This window comes from Chenopodium album, chromosome 8 (assembly GCF_948465745.1).
Source record: "Chenopodium album chromosome 8, dcCheAlbu1.1, whole genome shotgun sequence".
NCBI lineage: Eukaryota > Viridiplantae > Streptophyta > Magnoliopsida > Caryophyllales > Amaranthaceae > Chenopodium > Chenopodium album.
The window spans coordinates 737,279-758,773 of record NC_137841.1 but is presented as its reverse complement, the minus strand read 5'-3'; the positions used below and the strand labels follow the sequence as shown (position 1 = coordinate 758,773).

At 34.4% G+C, this 21,495-nt stretch overlaps 3 protein-coding genes across 5 annotated transcripts; 1 reads left to right on the top strand and 2 right to left on the bottom strand.

Moving 5' to 3' along the window:
- The first annotated feature begins 901 nt into the window (after positions 1-901).
- LOC145642531 (uncharacterized) lies at positions 902-5,274 on the top strand. Its single transcript, XM_081693737.1, has 8 exons — positions 902-980; positions 1,225-1,340; positions 1,489-1,551; positions 2,550-2,732; positions 2,849-2,920; positions 3,391-3,980; positions 4,331-4,696; positions 4,800-5,274. The coding sequence occupies exons 2-8, from the start codon at positions 1,237-1,239 to the stop codon at positions 4,868-4,870; spliced, it is 1,449 nt and encodes a 482-aa protein (XP_081549863.1). The 5' UTR covers positions 902-980; positions 1,225-1,236; the 3' UTR covers positions 4,871-5,274.
- A 1,585-nt stretch (positions 5,275-6,859) lies between these two features.
- LOC145641502 (non-functional pseudokinase ZED1-like) lies at positions 6,860-8,664 on the bottom strand. Of its 2 annotated transcripts, XM_081692323.1 has the most exons (3): positions 8,386-8,664; positions 8,141-8,183; positions 6,860-8,065 (listed from the first exon to the last, which is right to left on the bottom strand). In XM_081692323.1, the coding sequence occupies exons 1-3, from the start codon at positions 8,400-8,402 to the stop codon at positions 7,043-7,045; spliced, it is 1,083 nt and encodes a 360-aa protein (XP_081548449.1). In that variant the 5' UTR covers positions 8,403-8,664; the 3' UTR covers positions 6,860-7,042. The 2 variants fall into 2 exon arrangements, with proteins under 2 accessions (XP_081548449.1, XP_081548451.1); XM_081692325.1 differs by lacking the exon at positions 8,386-8,664 and having other exon boundaries at positions 6,860-8,058; positions 8,141-8,239.
- Positions 8,385-15,026, bottom strand: LOC145641501 (uncharacterized). 2 transcript variants are annotated; one of them, XM_081692322.1, is made up of 5 exons: positions 14,896-15,026; positions 13,406-13,507; positions 12,272-13,300; positions 10,676-11,686; positions 8,385-8,481 (listed from the first exon to the last, which is right to left on the bottom strand). In XM_081692322.1, exons 2-5 carry the CDS (start codon positions 13,460-13,462, stop codon positions 8,473-8,475), a joined length of 2,106 nt encoding a protein of 701 aa, XP_081548448.1. In that variant the 5' UTR covers positions 13,463-13,507; positions 14,896-15,026; the 3' UTR covers positions 8,385-8,472. The 2 variants fall into 2 exon arrangements, with proteins under 2 accessions (XP_081548448.1, XP_081548447.1); XM_081692321.1 differs by lacking the exon at positions 8,385-8,481 and adding an exon at positions 9,987-10,124.
- Positions 15,027-21,495: the final 6,469 nt, after the last annotated feature.

Below are 21,495 nucleotides of genomic sequence, written 5' to 3'. Positions count from 1 at the left end.
CAGAAAAGCACAATTCAATTGCCCCAAGAACCCTAATTGTAAAAAACGCCCAATTCAATTGCCACAAGAACCCTAATTCCTAAATATAACCATTTACCCCAATTATTGTTGGAGAAAAACCCTAAATTAAGAACATGTGGATTCATACCTTGGTTGTGAATTGAGTGTCTGCACTTGTGAGGTTAAATTCTTCAAACAGTATCAGGCGAAATTTGAGAAAAATTGGTTGAAATTGGGGAACAAATTGTCAATTGAAGTTCGAAACTTAATAAACACACACAAAAAAAAAAAAAAAAAAAAAAAAACGGTAAAAAGAGACAAGGTAGCCATTACTAGCCGTTGGGTGGGGCCCTCAAACAGAAATTCCACCGGATTGTCTAAAAAGGTGATAATTTGAATATTTTTTTAATTTAAGAGGTGGTAATTAAAAAAAAATAAAAAAAAAATAACGGGTGATGATTTCAAAAAGTCCTCAAGGTGGTAATTTACAAATTTTCCTTAAATAATCTCCATAGGAAAGTCATCCATGTAGGATGACTTGCCTATCAAGTCACTCGCATGTCCGAACAACACACGAAAATATGTCAATATCTTATTTACATGGTGGGTGAGACTATATAGGGAATAAATAACAATTTTACCAAAATACCCTTATTGAGATTATTAGTACCTACCCTCCCTATTAATAAAATGGTGGGAATTCACCCCTAAATAATCTCATTCCCAAATCCTTTATTATTCTCATTCCTACCAAACAAACAAGACTTATTTTTTCAATTGGGATTAAAATTCTCAATCTCACGCCCAATTCCCACTTGCCAAACACCCCCTCATTGTTTTTGATAAAAATTGAAGTATACCAAATCTCACTGCTCTCTCGTAAAAAAAATACGTAGTATCACTCTGCTCTTTGCTCTCTCTCTCTGACCCCTCAAAGGCGATTGGTTGTCGGCGGTCAGATTTTCTGCTCTTCAATTCAGGTTTGGGATTAAATTATTTTGAAGTTGTAATTTATTATTTGATGTTGTTATATGGTTGATTGAAGACTTAAAATTGTAAGTTAAGTTGCACTCCCCGTTCCATAATGACGTTCTTGTTTAGAATTTTTTGCGAAACAATGTTGATTAAAGTAGGAGCATTATTGTGAAACGGAGGGAGTAATATTGTTGATTGTAGTTGTGAAATTGTTCACTTTTAATTAATGTTTTAAAATTTGTTGATTAGAGGTTGTGAAATATGGCGATGATGAATTTCGATATGTATGTATATGGCCACCGTCACCCTGACTGTTATGGCAACGGTTTCAGTAAGGATGTCGTTCTCTCTGAAATTCTCAGATGGTAAATTCTTTTCATCTTTTTTCTCTTTCTTGATTTTGCCGCTCGTGTTAGAAATATGAGATATCGGAAAATATAGACTCGTCCTTATATTATATCTGTCTTACCCTTTCCACATTTTTTTGAATCTAATTAATGCTTATTTCTGAAGGGGTTTTGTATTGAGTTTGGAAGTGAAAGGCAAACTTGAACGCTATAAGTCTCGTCTTCAAAGGTGCCTTCCTTTTATCTGAATTAATTAATACGAGTATCTTTGTTCTATTTTTAAAAATAGGGTTGAGTTTTTGATAATTGAAACTGTATTCTAATAATCATATTTAATTGTGCCACTTGTGAGTACTAATTGTATGCCTTAATTTTACAACTAAGGCAATCTTAACAAGGAAATTCCAAATTATAGGCGTATTTCTCAATTTAATCCCAACTTCTGAGTAACTTCGATTAATTATAACTATTATGAGAGAATTCTCGTCTTAAGCTTGTGTGATTGAAGTGCTTGCGAATTATGAGAGAATTCTCAATCCATTTGAGTGAGGTGAGACTATATTGGCAAAGCCGCAAAGCTATACTATAGTTATTCCATACTTCTGAATTTCTGATTATTTTGAGATGGTTGCTAATCATTGGCATAAATGGTGTTAGTTTTTATCTTATAAGATAAAATAATGAAAGACATTTTTGTTTAATTACTGTTGAAACCTTTGAAAATTGGAGGGGAAAAGGCGAGGAAGGAAAAGAGTTGGACATTTTATTTTAAAATTAAGTATCAACTTAAACATATGTTTGTAACTTTGTATATAAAGAAGGGAAAATGAAGCACAAGGAGGCACATGGTTTAAATTTTATTAGAATTAGTATAGGCTGACTTTTGCATTGTCCTCTGTCAGGAACCCCCAATATATTACCTTGTAGAAATAATCGAGGTTTCCCTTGTAAATCGATAACATCCTATTTACTCCGTAGTTCATGTAAGTTAAAATTTTAAATCATACTCGGTAGTCCTTCAATTTATAATAATACTAGAGTTCATAATGTGTTCTGTTTGGATTTTATCTCACGCATTCACTCTTTAATTGATATTCAATTTTTTTTCCCCTTTTGATTTTCATTCGAATTTTGCACTTCTAATTATTGTGGAAATCTGTAACTTATTTTTACTAATTGACTTGAATCCATGTGATTGGCTACTTGTAATACTATTTGGAACACTAGAATCATCCATAAGGCAAATCAAGAGTACTTGAACATCACTGAAGTAAACACACCAACTCATGCTATATGTGAATACTCGGCCAGCAACAAAGTGGTGGCTTTATATCTACGTCTGCTAGCTAACAAAATTTTGTCTCAAGAATGCAATAGCAATGACATCAATGTTGATGGGCTTGTTTTTAGGTGAATTTTCTTTCTTTCTTCATTTATGCTTTTACTAAGCTTATATTTATTTGCTCAATTTTTTATTTTGTATTCATTTATTATTTTCTAATGCCCCCTGTACTATGCCTATGAAGCTATGTCTTGGAAGCAACATTTAGTACACTAACACCAGAAGGCAAATTGTTGTTTCTTACTCGTCTCCAAAGGTTAGATTTCAATAAAGTATATGCAGTTTAAGCCCCTTGAATTACATTTTCCCACACTGTAGGTGATGATGCTAGTCACTACACACGGCTGAAATTTGGAGGGTATGTCAATCTATTGATCACAATCATGATTAAGACTCCCATGTGATATTAATAGCCATGCTTATTATTGTGGGATCTGGGAGAAAAACTATCACCTTAGCCAGAATAGATGTATAAATATTTCATTGTGTACACACACCATATATGTTATAATGTATCATTGATTTCATAGGAATAATATGGAATTTATATGACTAGTAAAGGGTTCTTATCTGTGGAATATTGTCAAATTTATAAGTTTGATGGCTTATACCTCACAATAACTATTCTGAAAAGTCAAGTGCTATTTTACTACACTAGTAATTTTACTACTTTTTGATGCACTTTCACATAATTGACTTGTTGTAATACTCCTCGGAATACTCTAGAATCAACGTTGGTGCAGTAGAAGATTACATGGGCATCAAAAGAGCAAGCACCCATAAAACCAGAAAAAAAGGAGCAAGCAGCCCATCAACCAAAAAAAGGGGAGCAAGCACCTCTATAGTAAAAGAAGGATCAAGCACTTGTTTAACTAAGAAAAAGGGGACAACCGCTCCTGTATCTGAAGGTTCTCATAAAGAGAAAGCTCAAGGCTGTGACTGTACGAAGGCTTCATCTCTGAAGCCTCCAACTCATGCACCCTCAACCAACAAGAAATTTAAGTTTTCATTTGAGGGTGTATGTAAAGATTTGTATCCTAGGAGCAAGCTTCCAGAAGGGCTTCTATTGGCTCAAAGTATTTTCTGTGCAAAAAATGCCTTGGCCTTCTACAATGACAAACATGGTACAGAATATAAGCTTGTTGAACCCCTGTCTAGTGCTCGTCTCTATGAGTATGGGGTGCATTTTCACTGCAACTTCACTGCTGTCAAGCTTAGAAAGGATGGTTCTCGCGCAGCTCAACCAAAGCTCTTCTTCGCTAGCTTTGTTTATTTGAAAAGTGGAATACGTGATATGTATTGCAGCATCATTGATCGTAAGCTGATTACTTATCTCTTAATGCTATCATTGTGCCCTATTTTACCTGCTTCTTGTACATGCCAGTGCTTTTTCATGTGAAATTTCGCATATCATATATTCAAATCACCTGTACTATTTTCAGATGCTCAAAAAAGTTCACATCTTAGATTAATAATGAATTCATTTCATAGGCCTTGAATTTAGTTACCTGATAGGGTTATTATTTATTTTGTAATATGATATGATATGATGTCATATCCTATCTTTGATCATGAGAGGTTAGACAAGATGACAACTAATTCCAGATGAGTGTGCTCTATTTTTAAGATCTCTTACTTATGGTTTCGATTTTTGTTGCTGTATCAGCTGCTAAAGCAATTTTCTGGTGCTGTGAAGTTTGTCCACCTGATCTTGCTCACTGTCATCGACGTGCTGGTATGTACAACGTGTTAAGGCGATCTCCACCCGAGTACTTTGAGGATGTAAGAAAACAAGTCTATGCAGAAATTGCGTTGGATGTTTATAACAAGAAACATGGCACAGAGTATGAATTGGTCGAAGCTTTAGAAACCAATGTTGTCCCCGTAAGTTTTGGTACCTATAGGTTCCACTGCAACTTCAAGGCTCAGCTTGTGAATCCGGACAACTCTGATGATGGTTCTATGAAGCTGTTTTTTGGTGATGTCGTGAAGTCTTTTCGCTTCAGTGATGGGGAATTTTGCATTTTGGAATGTAAGATCATTTACAGTTTCTCTTCTGATCCCTTTATATTTTGATTAGCTGATGCTTGCATTTAAATTTCACATGTCTTGATGTGGGTTGCTGCTTGTTTCAGCTACTGAAGGTCTGGATGATCACTGTTCAATTTGTCGTCAGTGGGCTGTATTTCATCCTGCCATCATGTAACAATTCAATGCAGAAGGAGGCAGAATCAGCGTTTTTTTTTTGGATATTCCAGGAAATTGCTGCTGCTTCTCAGTCGCAACTCTGAAAATCCAGTACACCTAAAGCAGAATATCAACCAAAGTAAGAGAGAAAATTGAAATGAAGAAGATAAACAAGAAGAGAAGATACTGAAGAATTTCAGTTGGAGAAGAAATTTATGGCAAAAGAAGCTGCTGTGATTGTAATTGAATCAATGGATCATGGATGTATCGTGCAATCTGATGTTGTCTTAGATTCAAGGTGTTTTGGTTTGAAACAGTTATAGGACTTTGCATTAACTTTGAATAGAAGTATAAAGTACGAGGAAATTTGTCAATTACAAACGGTTAAAGTACCAATTTTGCAGTTTAAACCATTAATTGTAAACCATTGTCAATTTTGCAGAACGACCACTTTTACGGGACTATGATGACATATTGACATTAATTCATTTGGAATATAATGACGTCATATCCCAGTGAAAGTAGCAATTTCAGCTGGTAGTTTAAAATGTCAGGTTATTTTTTTTGTTGTAATTTACAAAAGTTAAGGTTGTAACTCACAAAATGTATACTTTTACACTTTGTTTGGATCGAAAGAAATGGAGGGTAAGAAAGGAAAATGAAATGTAGGGATGAACTATCTTTCATTTGGATAAGATATGAGCAGTGGCGGACCTAGAAATTTGACAATGGGGGGACAATTTCGATAATTCAACTAACATCAACCTATTTTAAAAAAAACAAGTACACAATACAAGTAATTTGGGTTTGGTTGGAAAATAGGAATAAGTGAGTTGTCGAGTGGTATGGTTGAAATAAAACACCCCCCCAAAAAAAAAGGAGTGATGTTACAAGGGGGATTCGAATGCCATATTATCTTGTGATGTTAATTTCTTAGCAAACATTTGCCGAAGATTCTCGCTGCAGTCCGTGACTCGTGGTCGCGTGGGTGGTGGTTCGTGCCTCGTGGTTGAGAAATAGGAATAAGGGAGTGGTCGAGTGGTTTGGTTAAAATAAAGAAATTTTTTATTTTTACCACCTCTAAAAAACAACTTAATTGCTTTTACCACCTCCATAAAAAAAAGTTTTATTTTATCACCACATAAAAAAAAATGAAAATTGACATTTACCACCAATCACCGCCAACTAACGGATTCTGTCCATAAATTCGTTAGTGGGGCCTATCATGTCCACGTGTTACCATATTATAGGGTAATAAAATAAATAAATTAACAAATAAAAAAACAAAACCCAATAATATGGTGACACGTGGACATGGTACGCCCCTAACGGATTAAAAAAATGAATGATGTTACTAGGGGGATTCGAACCCTAATCTAGGTAAACTAGAAATTAGGCCCCTTTGACATATTTTTTTAGCCCACGACCAACTTAGCTAAGGCAAACTTCTTATTTATTTTTACACTCAATTTTATATATCTATTTTTCCAGTTTTATTTTTTTTCCTAAAATTTTTTTTTTCTCTGTTTTTTTTTTTTTTTTTTCCGAAAGTGGGGGGACAATGGTCCCCCCTTGTTCTTTCATGGGTCCGCCCCTGGATATGAGGGAGGAATAGAATTAAAGAGGAGAGAAATTGAAGGATTAAATTGTTAAGAAATTAATCTCTCCAACAATGGAGAGATTTGAAAGGAAAACTCATCTTTCAATTATAAAGTGTTATTGGCTGAATTATTAAACCGTTGTTTTTGTTTGTTTTGGTGAGAATGATGGTTTTTTTTTTTTTTCTTCAAGAATGATCTTGGTAAGGCTTAGTTCTATGCATGAACTACCCTTTCATCCCAATTTACTTGACTCATTTTTCTATATGGGGTGCTCCAAATTAGTTGCTTTGTACCTCTTTAATTAATTTTTTCTCTACATTTTCTCTCAAACTAGGTTCCACATTTTCTCTACATTTTCTATGCATGTATCAATTAATTTGAAAAGAGAGAAAAAAAATTTAAAACTTTACTCAATCATTTATCACCTGGAAGAATATATGTACTGCTATTTGGTATGCTAACATAGCAGATAGCACTAAAAATGGTTCATTACAATGCCTAAATCACAATTGTGTATCAACAACTAATGATAACCTCTTATTACAGGTGATTTAATATGCATGTATACACTTGTCTTGAAGGTCATGCCTTTAATTTCCAGGAGATCTAATCATGTTCTTCAGGTTAGTAGCGATCTCCATCATTGTTGGCCTACTGTCTCCATCTTCTGCTATGCATCTGAGTGCAAGCTGTATCGATTCCCTCAGCTGAAGGTCCTCTATGGTTGTCACTCCGTTCCTAGTGATTACAGGATCTACAATAGTGTTAACATAATTGTCGTTAAAGCCATTTTGTGCCCAGATAACTAGCGTGGTCATCTCATCATTTCCATCTCCTGTGCGAGTGTAGAGATAAGGGGATTTTCCGGTCAAGAGCGTAAGAAAAAGCACACCAAATGAGTACACGTCCGAAATCTCTGCCACTTTTCCATCCATCTGACATTCTGGTGCTATATAGCCAATAGCCCCTTTTACGCTACATCCTTGGACATATTCTTCACCTTCGGGAATAGAAATAGAAGCACTGAAGTTGGATAATTTGGCAGTGTTATCCTGTTGCAAGAACACATATTGGGGTGCCAAGCACCTGTGGATTATAGGCCTCGGAAAAGCTGTGTGGAGTTTGGAAACAACATAAGATATCTCCCACGCAATACACAGTCTGTCTTTCCACTCCAATACTGGTTTGTTTTGGTACTCATCCTTGAGTACTATTCGATCTTTAAGAGTTTCAGCAGCCACCCATTCATACACAATTACAGGAGATGTAGTCTCCAGGCAACATCCTAGTATATTGTGCACATTATAATGAGTAGCCATTTGTGCAACAACTGCAATTTCGCGTAAAAACCCCAATTTAGTGTCCTCATTATCACTATTCTGCAGCTTTACCAATACAACTCTCCCCTTCCAAAATCCCCTGCACATATAAAAGCAGCTACTAACAAAAATCCGATCATGTTCCACATTCATGTTGTTGAGCTCATCAACTGAGAAGTATCGGACAGGGTTGGCCTTGCCATGAAACAAGGCAATACTTTCTTCTAGTACTTTTGCTCCATTTCGTATAAAGTTTTTATCACTCCCTTGGAAGATTTTGTATTTGTCTGTTCTCTGCATCAACCAGTTGAATTATCAAATGTCATTGGTCTAATCATTAAAAAGTTAAATGAATATGGAGTTTCATACCATTTGATCCTGGGGTTTCTTTCTTCTCTGATTGCATAGTTGTCTGTCTTAATTAATACATTAGTTCAAGAAATACACACCGGAAAAACACAGAAAAAGAGACCATGATAGAGAAAATGATTAGACCATAGTCTTTACACTACTTAATTAGGAAGTCAGCTAGAAAAATACTGAATACATAATGAAGAATTCAGATACATCCACAAGTTAAAGGACATCAAAGACATGGAAATGAAATATTGTACCTTTTCAACCAAGTCATCGCCGGGAAATTATGATTGACTTCGGATTTTAAGATCTCCTTCCTGTAGCAGCTCAAACAGATCAAATCCTTAAGTCACCTGAAAGAAAACATCCAATTGTTGTTTCATCCTCTGTAGAAATGACAAGTGTGGACATGACAAATCGAATAAGATGAGATTTAGTTCAAGTCAACTATCATAATTCACAAGGCAATGACGTTTTTAAAACCAAGTCTTTAGTTTACTGGAAATACAGTCATGAATTTAGCAGAACAGTCAATACTCAATAGTCTTATATATATATATATATATATATATATATATATATATATATATATATATATATATATATATATATATATATATATATATATGTGTATATTTAATTTGCTGATTTAAATTAAAATCTGGTATAGGTAGTAATTATTGTATGTTAAATTGTCAATCAAATGTCAGGTATACCTGAAACAGGAAGATCAAACAAAGAGAGCAATCTAACTCGGCTATTCATGAAATCATGAGGAAATCAGAATAGATCAATTAAGAAGGCAGCCCCGCAGTAGAGAGAAACCGTTGTTTGGAAGATCAGACGATCTGATGATTTTCTCAAGTTCAGTTGCAACATGCACCATGGTTGGCCGTTTGTCTCTTTTTGTAACGCACCTGAGGGCAAGCTTTATAGAAGCAGCCATTTCAGCGGTGACCACACCGTTTTTAGCGACTGCAGGATCTACTACAATGTTACTTGAGGGAATTTTTCTGAATTCTTTATTTACCCAATCAGCAGACTTCCCTGTCAAGAGCACTAGAAAAAGGATACCAAATGAATACACATCTGTACACTCTGCCACTCTGATGCGTTCATCCTTTCCAGGTTCCATATAAATGCTACGTCTTCCAAAGTCTTCCACAAAGGTTTGTCCCTCAGGAATAGATATACATCGACTAAAGTTGGACAACTTGACAATGTTATCCAAGTCCAAGAAAATATTATCAGTTTCCAAGTAGCCGTGAATGATCGGTCTTGAAAAAGCATTGTGAAGATGTGAAACTACATGTGATATTTCCCAGGCAATCCTTAGCCTTTCCTTCCACTCTAATATTGGATTGGTTTGATTCTCATCATTGAATAATACCCGATCATTAAGTGTTTCCTCAGTCACCCACTCATAAACAAGAACAGGATATTCGGTCTCAAGGCAACATCCTATTAGTTTTTGAACATTACTATGACTTGCCATCTGTGTCGCAACCAAAATTTCACGCAGAAAACGCATTCGTATCTCATCAGAAGCAACACTTTCTGGCAGCATTACCAAAACAACATTCCCTTCCCAAGAACCTTGATGCCAGTTGCAATCTTCATTCCAGAAAATTCTATGATATTCCACTTTCATTTTGCAAAGCTCATCAACTGAAAAGTAACGGATAGGGTTCATTCTACCAGGAAACAAGGAATTGCTCTCTTCAGATATAAATGATTCATTCTGCATGTAATATTCTTTGCTTCCTCGGAAAATCATGTACATGCCCTCTCCCTGCAACCACCGATGAAAATTATAAAGTAATGTAGTTCCTGTTGCTATGCGCCCGTAGCATTTCCCCCAGAATATGGGATTAGGGAGTACCTTCTTACAGCTAATGCTTTAGATTTCACTGTCAATCTGTTCTCGTACTGTAAAGAAGCATGAATGGCATACCAGTTTGATCTTAGGAATTTTGCCCTATCAAATTCTTTTAATCTACAAGAATCACGATAGTAAATTTGTAATGTCCATCAAATCCCTTTTTGATTTGTAATTTCTCTATGTCATAGAACCACACTTCTAATGCCACATGTACACACGCGCCCACACCCGCACCCACACGCACAACACACAACACACACAAAAACAACAAACAACAAACAAGTACACACACACAAACACACACACACACACACACACACACACACACAGTCTTATGAGAAGCACACTTCAGGATAGTAAAAAACAAATTCTTATTCCATATTATATAATTTGTCTTTCAAGCTCAACTAAAGGAACCAAATAAGATTATTAGAGTTTTCGATTCCGAGTTCAAATATAATTACAAACATAAAAAAGCAATTCTGTGTGGAAAATGTTTTTTATCTCTCGCTCTTTTTTTTATCATTCTCATTTTTCTGGTGAAAATATACCTCGATTTCATTAAGGGGCTATAAACAGTATTACCATTTACCATCCATAATAAACCTTGTATCCTTTAAGCTTAATGAACTTGGATAAAAGCACTCTAGTCATGAAAGCCATACCTGAAAATTACTTGTACTAGGGATAGAATCATGGGATCTAATGATGTTGTTGAGCTCAGTTGCAATGTCCACCATGGTTGGCCTACTGTTTAGGAGACTAGTTGTGCATCTAAGTGCAAGCTCTATAGATGCACTCAGTTCAGTTGTCGCCACTCCACTTTTAGCAATTGCAGGATCTACAATCTCATTAATGTGCCCCAATCTGACTTTTTTTGTTATCCAGTCAACTAAATTAGTCCACTCGTCATATTGCTCACCTTTGCTAGTAGATAGAAAAAATGTTTTCTTTCCTGTTAGTAGCACAAGAAACAGCATGCCAAATGAATACACATCTGTACACTCTGCCGCCAGAGCTCTGCAGTAATACTCAGGTGGCGAATAACAAGGCCTCCAAGTCCGAAACACAAAATTTTCACCCTTGGAAGCAGAATAAAAGTTGGACAACTTAACAGAGTTGTCTTGATCCAAAAAAACATTTTTAGGCTCCAAAGATCCATGAATGATGGGCTTGGAAAAAGCTGTGTGAAGGTAGGAAACAACATCTGATATCTCCCACGCAATCCTTAGTCTATCCTTCCACTCTAAGAAGGGTAGTTTGCTGTGGTTCTTATCTTTAAGTAAAATAAGATCTTCTAGAGTTTCGGCTGCCACCCACTCATAAACAAGAACAGGAAGTTTAGTCTCAAGGCAACACCCTAGTAATTTTTGAACATTATTGTGAGTAGCCATCTGTGTGGCAACCACAATTTCACGTACAAAACTCCTTTGGATCTCATCTGAATAACTTGACAGCTTTACCAAAACAGCTTTCCCCTCCCAAGTACCTCGGTAACAGTACCGGGAAACCTCACCAAGTTCCACATTCATGTTGTTAAGCTCATGAATTGAGAAGTAGTGGCGAATAGGGTGTGCACTATCATGAAATAAGGAGATGTTTTCTTTAAGCAAACAAGTTTCATTGTGCATGATATATTCCTCCCTTCCACGAAAAATCCAGTATAGGCCATTCTCCTGCAACAACCAAATTAACAATCTCCATACTGCATGTCATACAAATTGCTTCATTTTTAAGGTATTTAGTAAAAGCTTTGGTGTATTGGATTTGCGGTATATTTGTTCAGTTGTAACTCTAATTAAACCTAGGATAACTCAAACACAATAAACTGTTCTTCTAAGCTTTAAATAATGCATGTATAAGCTTACGTAATCAAGTCAAGGAGACAAATGCATTAGCTTGAAATTGTAATCATCAAAAGGAGGAAGGAGTCATCGATTGGAGTTGTTGAAAACATGATATATTCAAGAGAGTAACATTTTCTATTAATTAAAGATAGATGTTAGCTAGCAGCACATGCAGTAGAAGATGATGTTTATTGAAATATTATGAAAATGCCACTAATGACATGGGAAGCATGTGAAATGTCCAAACAACATGATCTTAGGGTCTAGATTAGTTCTAATTCTCATTTTAGCCTTGGTTCTTACTATTATTATATAGCTTAAAGTTCTAAAGCTCAGTGTCAAAAAAAAGAAAAAAAAAGGCTTAAAGCTAAACGAGGATGAAGCAAGCATGTGATAAAGGTCAGAATTATAAACCTGAAAATTAGTGGCGGTAGGGATAGATTCAGGGGATGTAATCATGTTCTTAAGCTCAGTTGCAACCTCCACAATTGTTGGCCTATAGTCTGCTTCTGATGTGATGCACCTGAGTGCAAGCTGTGCAGATGCTCTCAGCTGGAGGTCCTCAATACTTGTCACTCCATTTCTAGTAATTGCAGGATCTACAATCTCATTGACACAATTGTTTTTTATGCGATTCTGTACCCATGAATTTACATCAAAATTAAATTCCCCTCCTGAAATAGGCCTCTTTCCTGTCAAGAGCACAAGAAATAGTATACCAAACGAAAACACATCCGTACTCTTAGCTACTTTTGCACTATTCATATATTCAGGTTCAATAAAGCCAAAAGTCCCTGATATTGCTATATCTTCAACAAATTCTTTACCCTCAGGAATAGATACAGTTAGACTATAGTCTCCTAATTTGGCAGCATTGTGTTGGTCCAAGAACACATTAGAAGGTTTCAAGTGCTTGTGAATGATAGGCCTAGGAAATGCCGTATGAAGGTAGGCAACAGCATGAGATATCTCCCACGCAATCCTTAGCCTATCCTTCCACTCTAATACTGCTTTGCTTTGATTCGCATCATCAACAAATATACGATCATGAAGAGTTTCCTCTGCCACCCACTCATAAACAAGAACAGAGGATTCAGTCTCAAGGCAACATCCTAATATTTTATGGGCATTGTTATGACTAGCCATTTGTGCGGCTACCACAATTTCACGCAAAATGCTTTCTCTATCACTACCAAAAGTTCCACAACGAGGTCTTTTTACCAATACAACTCTTCCCTCCCAAGAACCTTGGTACAAGTCATAGTATCCATCTCTATGACACAAAAATTCTTCCCCATTCATGTTGTTGAGATCATCAACTGAAAAGTGGCGAATAGGATTCGCCCTACCATGAAACAAAGTAATGCTTTCTTCAAGTACCCATGCTCCATTCCTAACAAAGTTTTCTTTGCTTCCACTGAAAATTATGTATTTGTCTCCTACCTGCATCAACCACACCCCACAACAGCTAAAATTTATAGGATTATTGAAAAGCTCTTTTCAATCAAACTTTATCTTTTGCCAGAGTATTAGTTAAATCTTAAATACCTTTTGATGAGTCATTTTCTTTTTCAAGCGAGTAAGCATGTGTGTTGTTCTCTCCATAGTCTCTGCCAATATTTGCTAATTGAGTCACCTTCTGACCTTGATCTGTCACAAATTCAATCATTATGTTAAATCTCATTAGCTTAATTTCTACACATCACCCAAAAAGATTTATAGGGAATTAAAATTGAAATATTTTGGAAATTTAGAAAATTGTAATTGGAAATCATGATATTATTCTAGAAGCCATCAAAAATTATTTATGCTAAAAAAAATAGTGGGGGTGTTTGGTGTTCAGCGGATTGAGCGAAATTCAGCAGATAGGCCTCAAATTAGAGGGTTGACCAAGTTTGTTAGCTAATTGTGGGTGTTTGTTGGACCTAGCAAACGGGCCATTCGGGTCAAGTCTGGATTGGGTCAATTTGGGTTTTGGGTATGAATCGGTTCATGTATTGGGTCGAGTTAGGGTTGGGTCAATATCAAGTCGGGATTAATTTGTTCATACCATTTTCAGGTTGAGTGCGTTCACGTCATATTCGGGTGGGGTCAAAATCGGGTTGTTCCATTTGTATATCAAGCTTATCAATAATTTTATATATTTGTCATTATTATAATAAGAACAATCAATACAATTTATGAGCTTGGGATAGAGATGAGCAATTTGAGTCATTTTTGGCACTAAACATTTTTAAGAGGTAGCCCAGCTAATCAATTTGATAAACAAAATTTGTTTATCAAATGGTAAAATGGTAAATAAAACTTGATTTATATACAAGTTTTCCATTTGATAAACAAATTTATTTATCAAATTAATTAACTGGTATTTTGTGCATTTTTAGTTCAATTATAAGTTAATTTTAGTTTAGGATATTTCGGGTCAAACACTTCAAGTCGAGTCAACTTTAGGTCGGGTCAATTTCAGGTTGAATCATTTTGGATAATAGGTCAACTTCGGGTCGAGTACAATCACAGGTTAATTTGGTCAGGTAGGGTTGATTTCGGGTTTGGTCAGGTAGGGTCGATTTCGGGTTTCTGGTCGATGTTTTTGGGTCAATTTTAAGTCTCAAGTCGGGTCATTCGGGTCGGGTCTGGGTCGGGATTGCTAAAATGCCAGGTCTAGTGTTTGGTATTTGGTAACAGACTAACCGCAGATGTTAAAGGCTGGTTGCATATGATCACCTAAACCTCGGGTTTAGCAACGTTTTATAAGAGCTGATTGAAATCTAGATCCAATTTTAGAACATTGTCCACTTAATTAGAGATAAATAACAATCTAAATTCAATTGAAAACTCCATTAATAAAGGAGAAAACGCCTAAAAGAGATAAACGAAATTCAAAATTTGAAAAGAAAAAAAAAACAATTATAAACTCTAAAATGAATGCTCAAAAATCTGAAACAGTTTACTTCATAAAAAAATTGACTAATAAGTAAAATTATTTCTACAGTAATAAAATTGAAATAAAAAGAAATTAAAAGAGAAAAGGGGAATACCTGAAATATTAAGAAGATCCATGATTTTGTTGCATGCAAATCAAAAGTGGACATTTATAAAATTATTTTGGTAAAAGTTGTTCTGTGGAATTAAATTAGTAAAAGGAGAAAGAAGATGGCTGGGGTGTGCGTGTCCGGTACTGCCGGTACGGTTGAAGGTTTTTTACTTTTTATATTCCTTGTTTTGTAAAATAAAGTTCATCTAATGGGCTTTTACTTCAAAGTAATAATTTAGGCTTTGCAATAACAAAAATTTGTATATTTAAATATCTTAATTCTTAGAATAACTAGTAGTTATTCAATAAAATTTATTTATTCAATATGGAGTATTATAATATCTCATTACAAAAATTAATGTACAAGATTATACCAAAAAAAACATTAGTACATTTATTTCCATAACAATCTAACCATATAGCTATAGTTTTAACAATTAATTAACTAGATTGTGGCTCGGGCGATGCTCCGTGTATTGAAATTACCTTAAGTTTAAAAACTTGTAGATATTATTATGTATGATTGCTTAATTGGTATTGAATATAGAAAAATAGCATGCAAGGAAACAACCATTTAGTATGTGATTGATTTCTTACAAATTAAATTGTACTTTAATGTGCAATTATTAGAAGTTACATTCTACGTATGAAGAGTTTTGACTTTTGAGTGATAATACAGAGGGTGAGACATAAGGATGAAAATAACGGTGATATGGAGCCAAATCACATTGAGGGAATATTGACACTAAACTATAATGTAGATAATTCTTAACACTAAACTATGCCTATGTCTATATAATAGGAAATTTTATATACCCAAAAAGTTATTAGGTAATACAGGCAAATAACTCTTAAAAGCACGGGTTTTAAGGAAATGGGAAGATTCCTTGTACATTAATCATGGGACGGAGAGAATAGTCGTTTATCAAACACTTTTTTATATAATAAGCTAATCAAATGAGTTAATATAACTAGGGTATGTTCTCATAGACTGAACTCAGCTGAACTGAATTGAATTAAAATGAATATTTTATAAGAGAACGAAATTAGAAGCTGAGCTAAATTGAAAATAAACGTATGAGAACAGGCCCTAAGTTAGTCAAATCAGTTAACATATTCAAATTCATCTATAAGCTACCAGCTTTTCACCAAACAAGGCTAGTGACAATTAAAGTAGGTAGCTTCAAGCCTTCAACTATTCAGCAAAGAGGTAACAATGGAGATTGAATAAAGATACAATTATATAAATTAATAACAAAGAAAAAAAAATTACAAACTTAGCGTTACCTTTTGAGTGATTGTAGCCTTTCTGCAAAATCAATTTGAATAAGTAAAGGTTCATTCAACTGTTCACACCTTAATCATTGGTGGAAGCATGACTTCCCTTCTTCACACAAAAAAAGGAAGCAATTTATTATTTATTTTTGTTGTTGTAAAGATAATTTCCAGGAAATGATAATACTAGAGTAGTAGATTTAAAAATAAAGTCCATAGATGACATATTGACTTTGACGGCAAACTTGAATTGTATTCAACCGTAACTTCTTTGCTCCGGAATCCGGAGTACAAAGCACGTGTAGGAATCAAGAGTCTTCCTATCTTATTTTGGTTTTTTAAATGTAAGAAAAAAAAAATACGAAGTATATATATTAGGAGACCCTTTTTTCTACTGTGTCACTGTAAAGAATACTACTCCGTAGAATAGTAGCTAGCCCTTAGAGCACTCACATCAGTGAGCCAAAAAAAAAATGCTCATTCTCTCTCTAGCCATTATCGACTTGTCGTTTGATAAATACAGAGTAACTATGAAGTACTATATTATTTTACTTATTTTAATGATAAATAATAATGATCGGTTAATTTTTTTCTATATTATAAAATATTTTTTTTTGACGGGACACATTATAAAATCACAAACTTTTAAAAAAAAGCCGGTTTACAATAAATTCATTGTAAATCGGACCGTATAAAGCAAGTGTGGGTTTGTGAGTAACTCATTTTTTTTACTCTATATTCCATTTTCTCTCATCCCCTCACTGTACTTCTTTTACCTCATTTCCCTACTTTCAAAGATTCTTTCAATTCTCCTGGATTTTTCCTCTCTCGATCCTCTCCATTGATGAACTATTGTACTTCTTTCTTCCATTTTCTTTGGTGGTTCAAGCAATCTTTTTCTTCCATCAAATTTGAGTATTCTTTTTTACTTCTTCAGTTGTAGATTAAAATGGTAAATTTTAAGCTTATGAAGAAGAAGACAATTCTACTAATCTAAACGGCGAAATTGAACTTGTTTGATTTATTTCTGATTTTTTTAAAATCTTTTTATTCGTATATTTTTAATTAAATTCATTAATTTTTCAGTGTTTTACTCAAAAAAAAAATTACAAGTAATTTTTGTAGGGTAGCTTATGTGATTTTATGGGGTTGGTCACTTTTGTGCATTAAAGAGTTGCTTTGACTTTTATGCATGAAAATGATAATTTTTGTGGGTAAAAAAGGGTAACTTTTGTGAAAAAAATGGGTCACTTTTGTGAAAAAGGATCACTTTTATGAAAATATGGGTCAGTTTTGTAAAAAAAAAAACAAAAGGGTCACTTTTCGCAAAATATTCGATGTACAATAAAATTATTGTAAACCGGGGGCATGCAAAAGTTTTTGTTATAAAATAGACACAATTAGTTTTATACTCCATCCGTGTTTAAATAATAAATAAATAAATAAAACATTTTCTTTTCCCACCAAAAGTCAAAGCAAAGAAGCATGTTACTTGATTTTACTAACAACTTGCCTTAACTTCACTCACAAATACATGACTTGACTTTAGAACTCAAGAGAGAGCCATGAAATTGATATTTTGATATAATAATAGGAAAAATTGCTCCCATTAATCTGAACTTTGCCTCGTCCGTCGAAAATAATCTCAACTTTCGTTTATTATCTATCACTCCCAACTTTAGGGGGTATTAATTTTTGTTGCACCCAACAGGTTATATAACCTGATGCAGCAGCTTACTTAGACACGTGTCAGCGTATGATTGACTATTTATTTATTTAAAAAAACCCCACAAACCACCCATGCCCAACGGCTGCCACCACACCCCCACCCCCAAAAAACCCCTCCCCTGCTGTCGGAAGCCGCCGCCCATCCTTCTACCTTGAAACCCACCCTTTCCCTTTCCCCACCCCCGAAAGCCCCTCCATCGCTCCCGGAAACCGCCGCACAACCCTCCCCCTTCCCTCGAAACTCACCCTTTCCCTTCCCCCACCCCCCGAAAACCCCTCCCTCGCTCACGGAAACCTCCGCAAAACCCTCCCCCTTCCCTCGAAACTCACCCTTTCCCTTTCCCCACCCCCGAAAACCCCTCCCCCTTCCCTCGAAACTCACCCTTTCCCTTTCCCCACCCCCGAAAACCCCTCCCCCACCCTTGTTTCCTTCGTCACTCCCCTCTCCCCCGCCGTTTTCCGACCCCTCCCCGTCGTTTTCGCCCCCTTTCCCTTCGTTTCCAACCCAAATCCGGCCTCCCTTCCTTTATCCTCCCCCCAATCCCGCTGCCATTAACGGTGGCTGCCATTTTGGTTGGCTAGGGATTTTTTTTTGTTTTTAATTTTTTTTTTTGACCATTCATGTAGTGACACATGTCCAAAAAAATCTAACACACAAATATTGACCCGATTAACCGGTTTCAGGTAAGTTGAGTGCAATAGAAATTAATACCCCCTAAAGTTGGGAGTGATAGATAATAATCCAAAGTTGGAATTAATTTGGGTGGATGAGACAAAGTTCAGATTAATGGGAGCAATTTTTCCATAATAATAAGTGAAGATGTTCAAAGTGAAAATAGGTAATGAAAATACATCTCAAAATTTCAAGAAGACAGTAAGACACTTACAGCACATTGCAAGCAAAAAGTCTAAAAAAAGATGGTACGTTTGACTTGGAGTCAACCATTTTTGCATCACAACTCCAAGTCCATGTCAAAGTAGTAGTTGTGAGATACAAAAGACAAATATAGCAAGGGAATAAGGGATGACAAAAAGGAATGATAAAAGAAGTTAATAATTTGCGGAAAACATGTTATCTCCCTAAAATTCGTCCCTAAAAACATGTTGTGAAACTAACCTCTTAAAATTCAAAAAAGTGCAATATTGAAGGAGTAGAGTTAGGATTCAATTTCCATTCCAATACCAACATGAGATAACGACCTATACATATTGATTCAATAATAAGTCGGGTTGAATTTGGGTCGGGTCAATAGCAAGTCGGGTTGATTCGGGTCGGGTTTGTAATAGGTCGGGTTGAAATTTGAGTCGGGTTTGTAACTGGTCGGGTTAAATTCGAGTCGAGTTAGAAACACGTCAGGTTGAATTCGGGTCGGGTTAGGAACAAGTCGAGTTGAATTCGGGTTTTGACGGGTTAAAACGGGTTTGGGTCAATTTCGGTTCAGGTCGTTTTCGGTTCAGGTCAATAATTTATGGGTTACATTCGGGTCGGGTAATCTCTAGGTCGGTTAATGTTTGGGTTCGGATCTCAAATACTCGGACCAACTCGGGTCTAGGGTTGGTTTCAGGTCGGGTTAGGTCGGGTTCGGGTCACCATTTTTCCGAGTTCAGACGGATCGGTTAATAGATCGGGTTAGGATCGGTATTTCGAGTCGGGTTAGCTTTTGACAGCTCTAGGCAAAATACATAACAAGAGACCATGATAGAGTAAATGATCAGACTAAATCTTTACACTACTTAACAAATCAACTGAAAATATATATATATATATATATATATATATATATATATATATATATATATATATATATATATATATATATATAGGGGAAGGCTCTTGTGAGAATTTTTCTTATGTGAGAATTTTTCATATGTGAGAACACTCTTTATGTTCTAAATTTTTACTCGTATGTTCTAAATTTTAAATCTGATGTTCTAAACTTTTCCTTAGGTGTTCTAAATTAAATCAAATGTTCTAATTTAGTACTCACATGTTCTAAACCATAAATTAGTTAAGTTTGATGTCATAAATTTTAAATAACTTGTTCCAAAATTTTAACTTATATGTTCTAAATTTTAAAACATGTGTTCTAAGATTTTTAATTATATGTTCTAGATTTTAAAACGTATGTTCTATTTTTTTTTTACACGTATGTTCTAAATTCTTTAGTCACACTTTCTATATTCTATATCAGTTTGTTCTAAATTTTTATTCACATGTTCATAATCTTAAGTCAGATGTTCTAAATTTTACTCATATGTTTAAAATTTCATAAAGCAAATTTTTAAAATTTTTAATCACTTGTTCTAATTCTAAAATCAGATGTTCTAAACATATTACTCACACAAATGTTCTAATTTATTACTCATATGTTCAGAATTTTAATTTGAGTCACATGTTCTAAATTTTAACTCGCATGTTCTAAATTTTTATTCACATGTTCTAAAATTTTACTCACATGTTCTAAATTTTAAATCAGTTCTCATATAAGTATGAATTCTCACATATGGACCTATTCTCACCGGATCCCTCCCATATATATATATATATATATATATATATATATATATATATATATATATATATATATATATATATATATATATATATATATATATATATATATATATATATAATGAAGTATTTAGATACATCCACACGTTAAAGGACATCCAAGACATAAATAAAAATGAAAAATCGTACCCTTTCAACCAAGTCATTGTTGGGAAAATTATGATTGACTTCGGATTATAAGATATATATCAGCTCAAACAGATTAAATCCCAAGTCATCTGAAGAAAACATCCAATTTATATTTCACTAGTTTTGTGCCCGTGCGATGCCCGGGTTGTTTATTGAATTTTAAGAAATTTTTTAATATATATGTCAAATCTTAAAACATATTATTGATACAAAATTTTTTAGGAATTGATGTGTTTTTGTGACGATTTAAACTTGTATATATGTAATGACTAATAATAATAATATTGGTGAAAAATATTTCTTGACCTGTAACCTAAAATAATGACCCTGTCTGAAATGACTCGTGATCCGACCTGATTGACAGGTTTACACAGTAATAAAATTATATTAGATTGTGAAGTATATTATTTTAATTGATTAGAATGTATTATAAACAATGGCTGTGGTACATTTTGAACTAATTCCTTCGCTCTAAACAGATATTATCATACAAAAAATAAATTTATATGATAATTTATGAGAGTTATAATCTAATTATTTTTTGAATAAAATTATAATTCAATTTCTACATATGAAATATTGGTACTTTATCAAAAATAAAACTCTAAATTAATAATTTTAACCTAAAATTCTATCCAAATTTGATTGAAAATAAAATTCTAAACTAACTTTTTTATCCTACAAATTGAATTCTATATAACTCTATCCTACGTGGCACGACACTTAGCGAAAAATTGGAACGCCAATATCGATGCCTCGTTGCCTGGCTAAACGTTTAGGTTTATATATTAGTTATATGATATGATTAGTGTGTAGAGGACGAATATATAAGATGAGATATATTTCAAGTCATCATAATAAGATGAGAATTAATTATTTTGCTGATTAAATTAAAAGCTT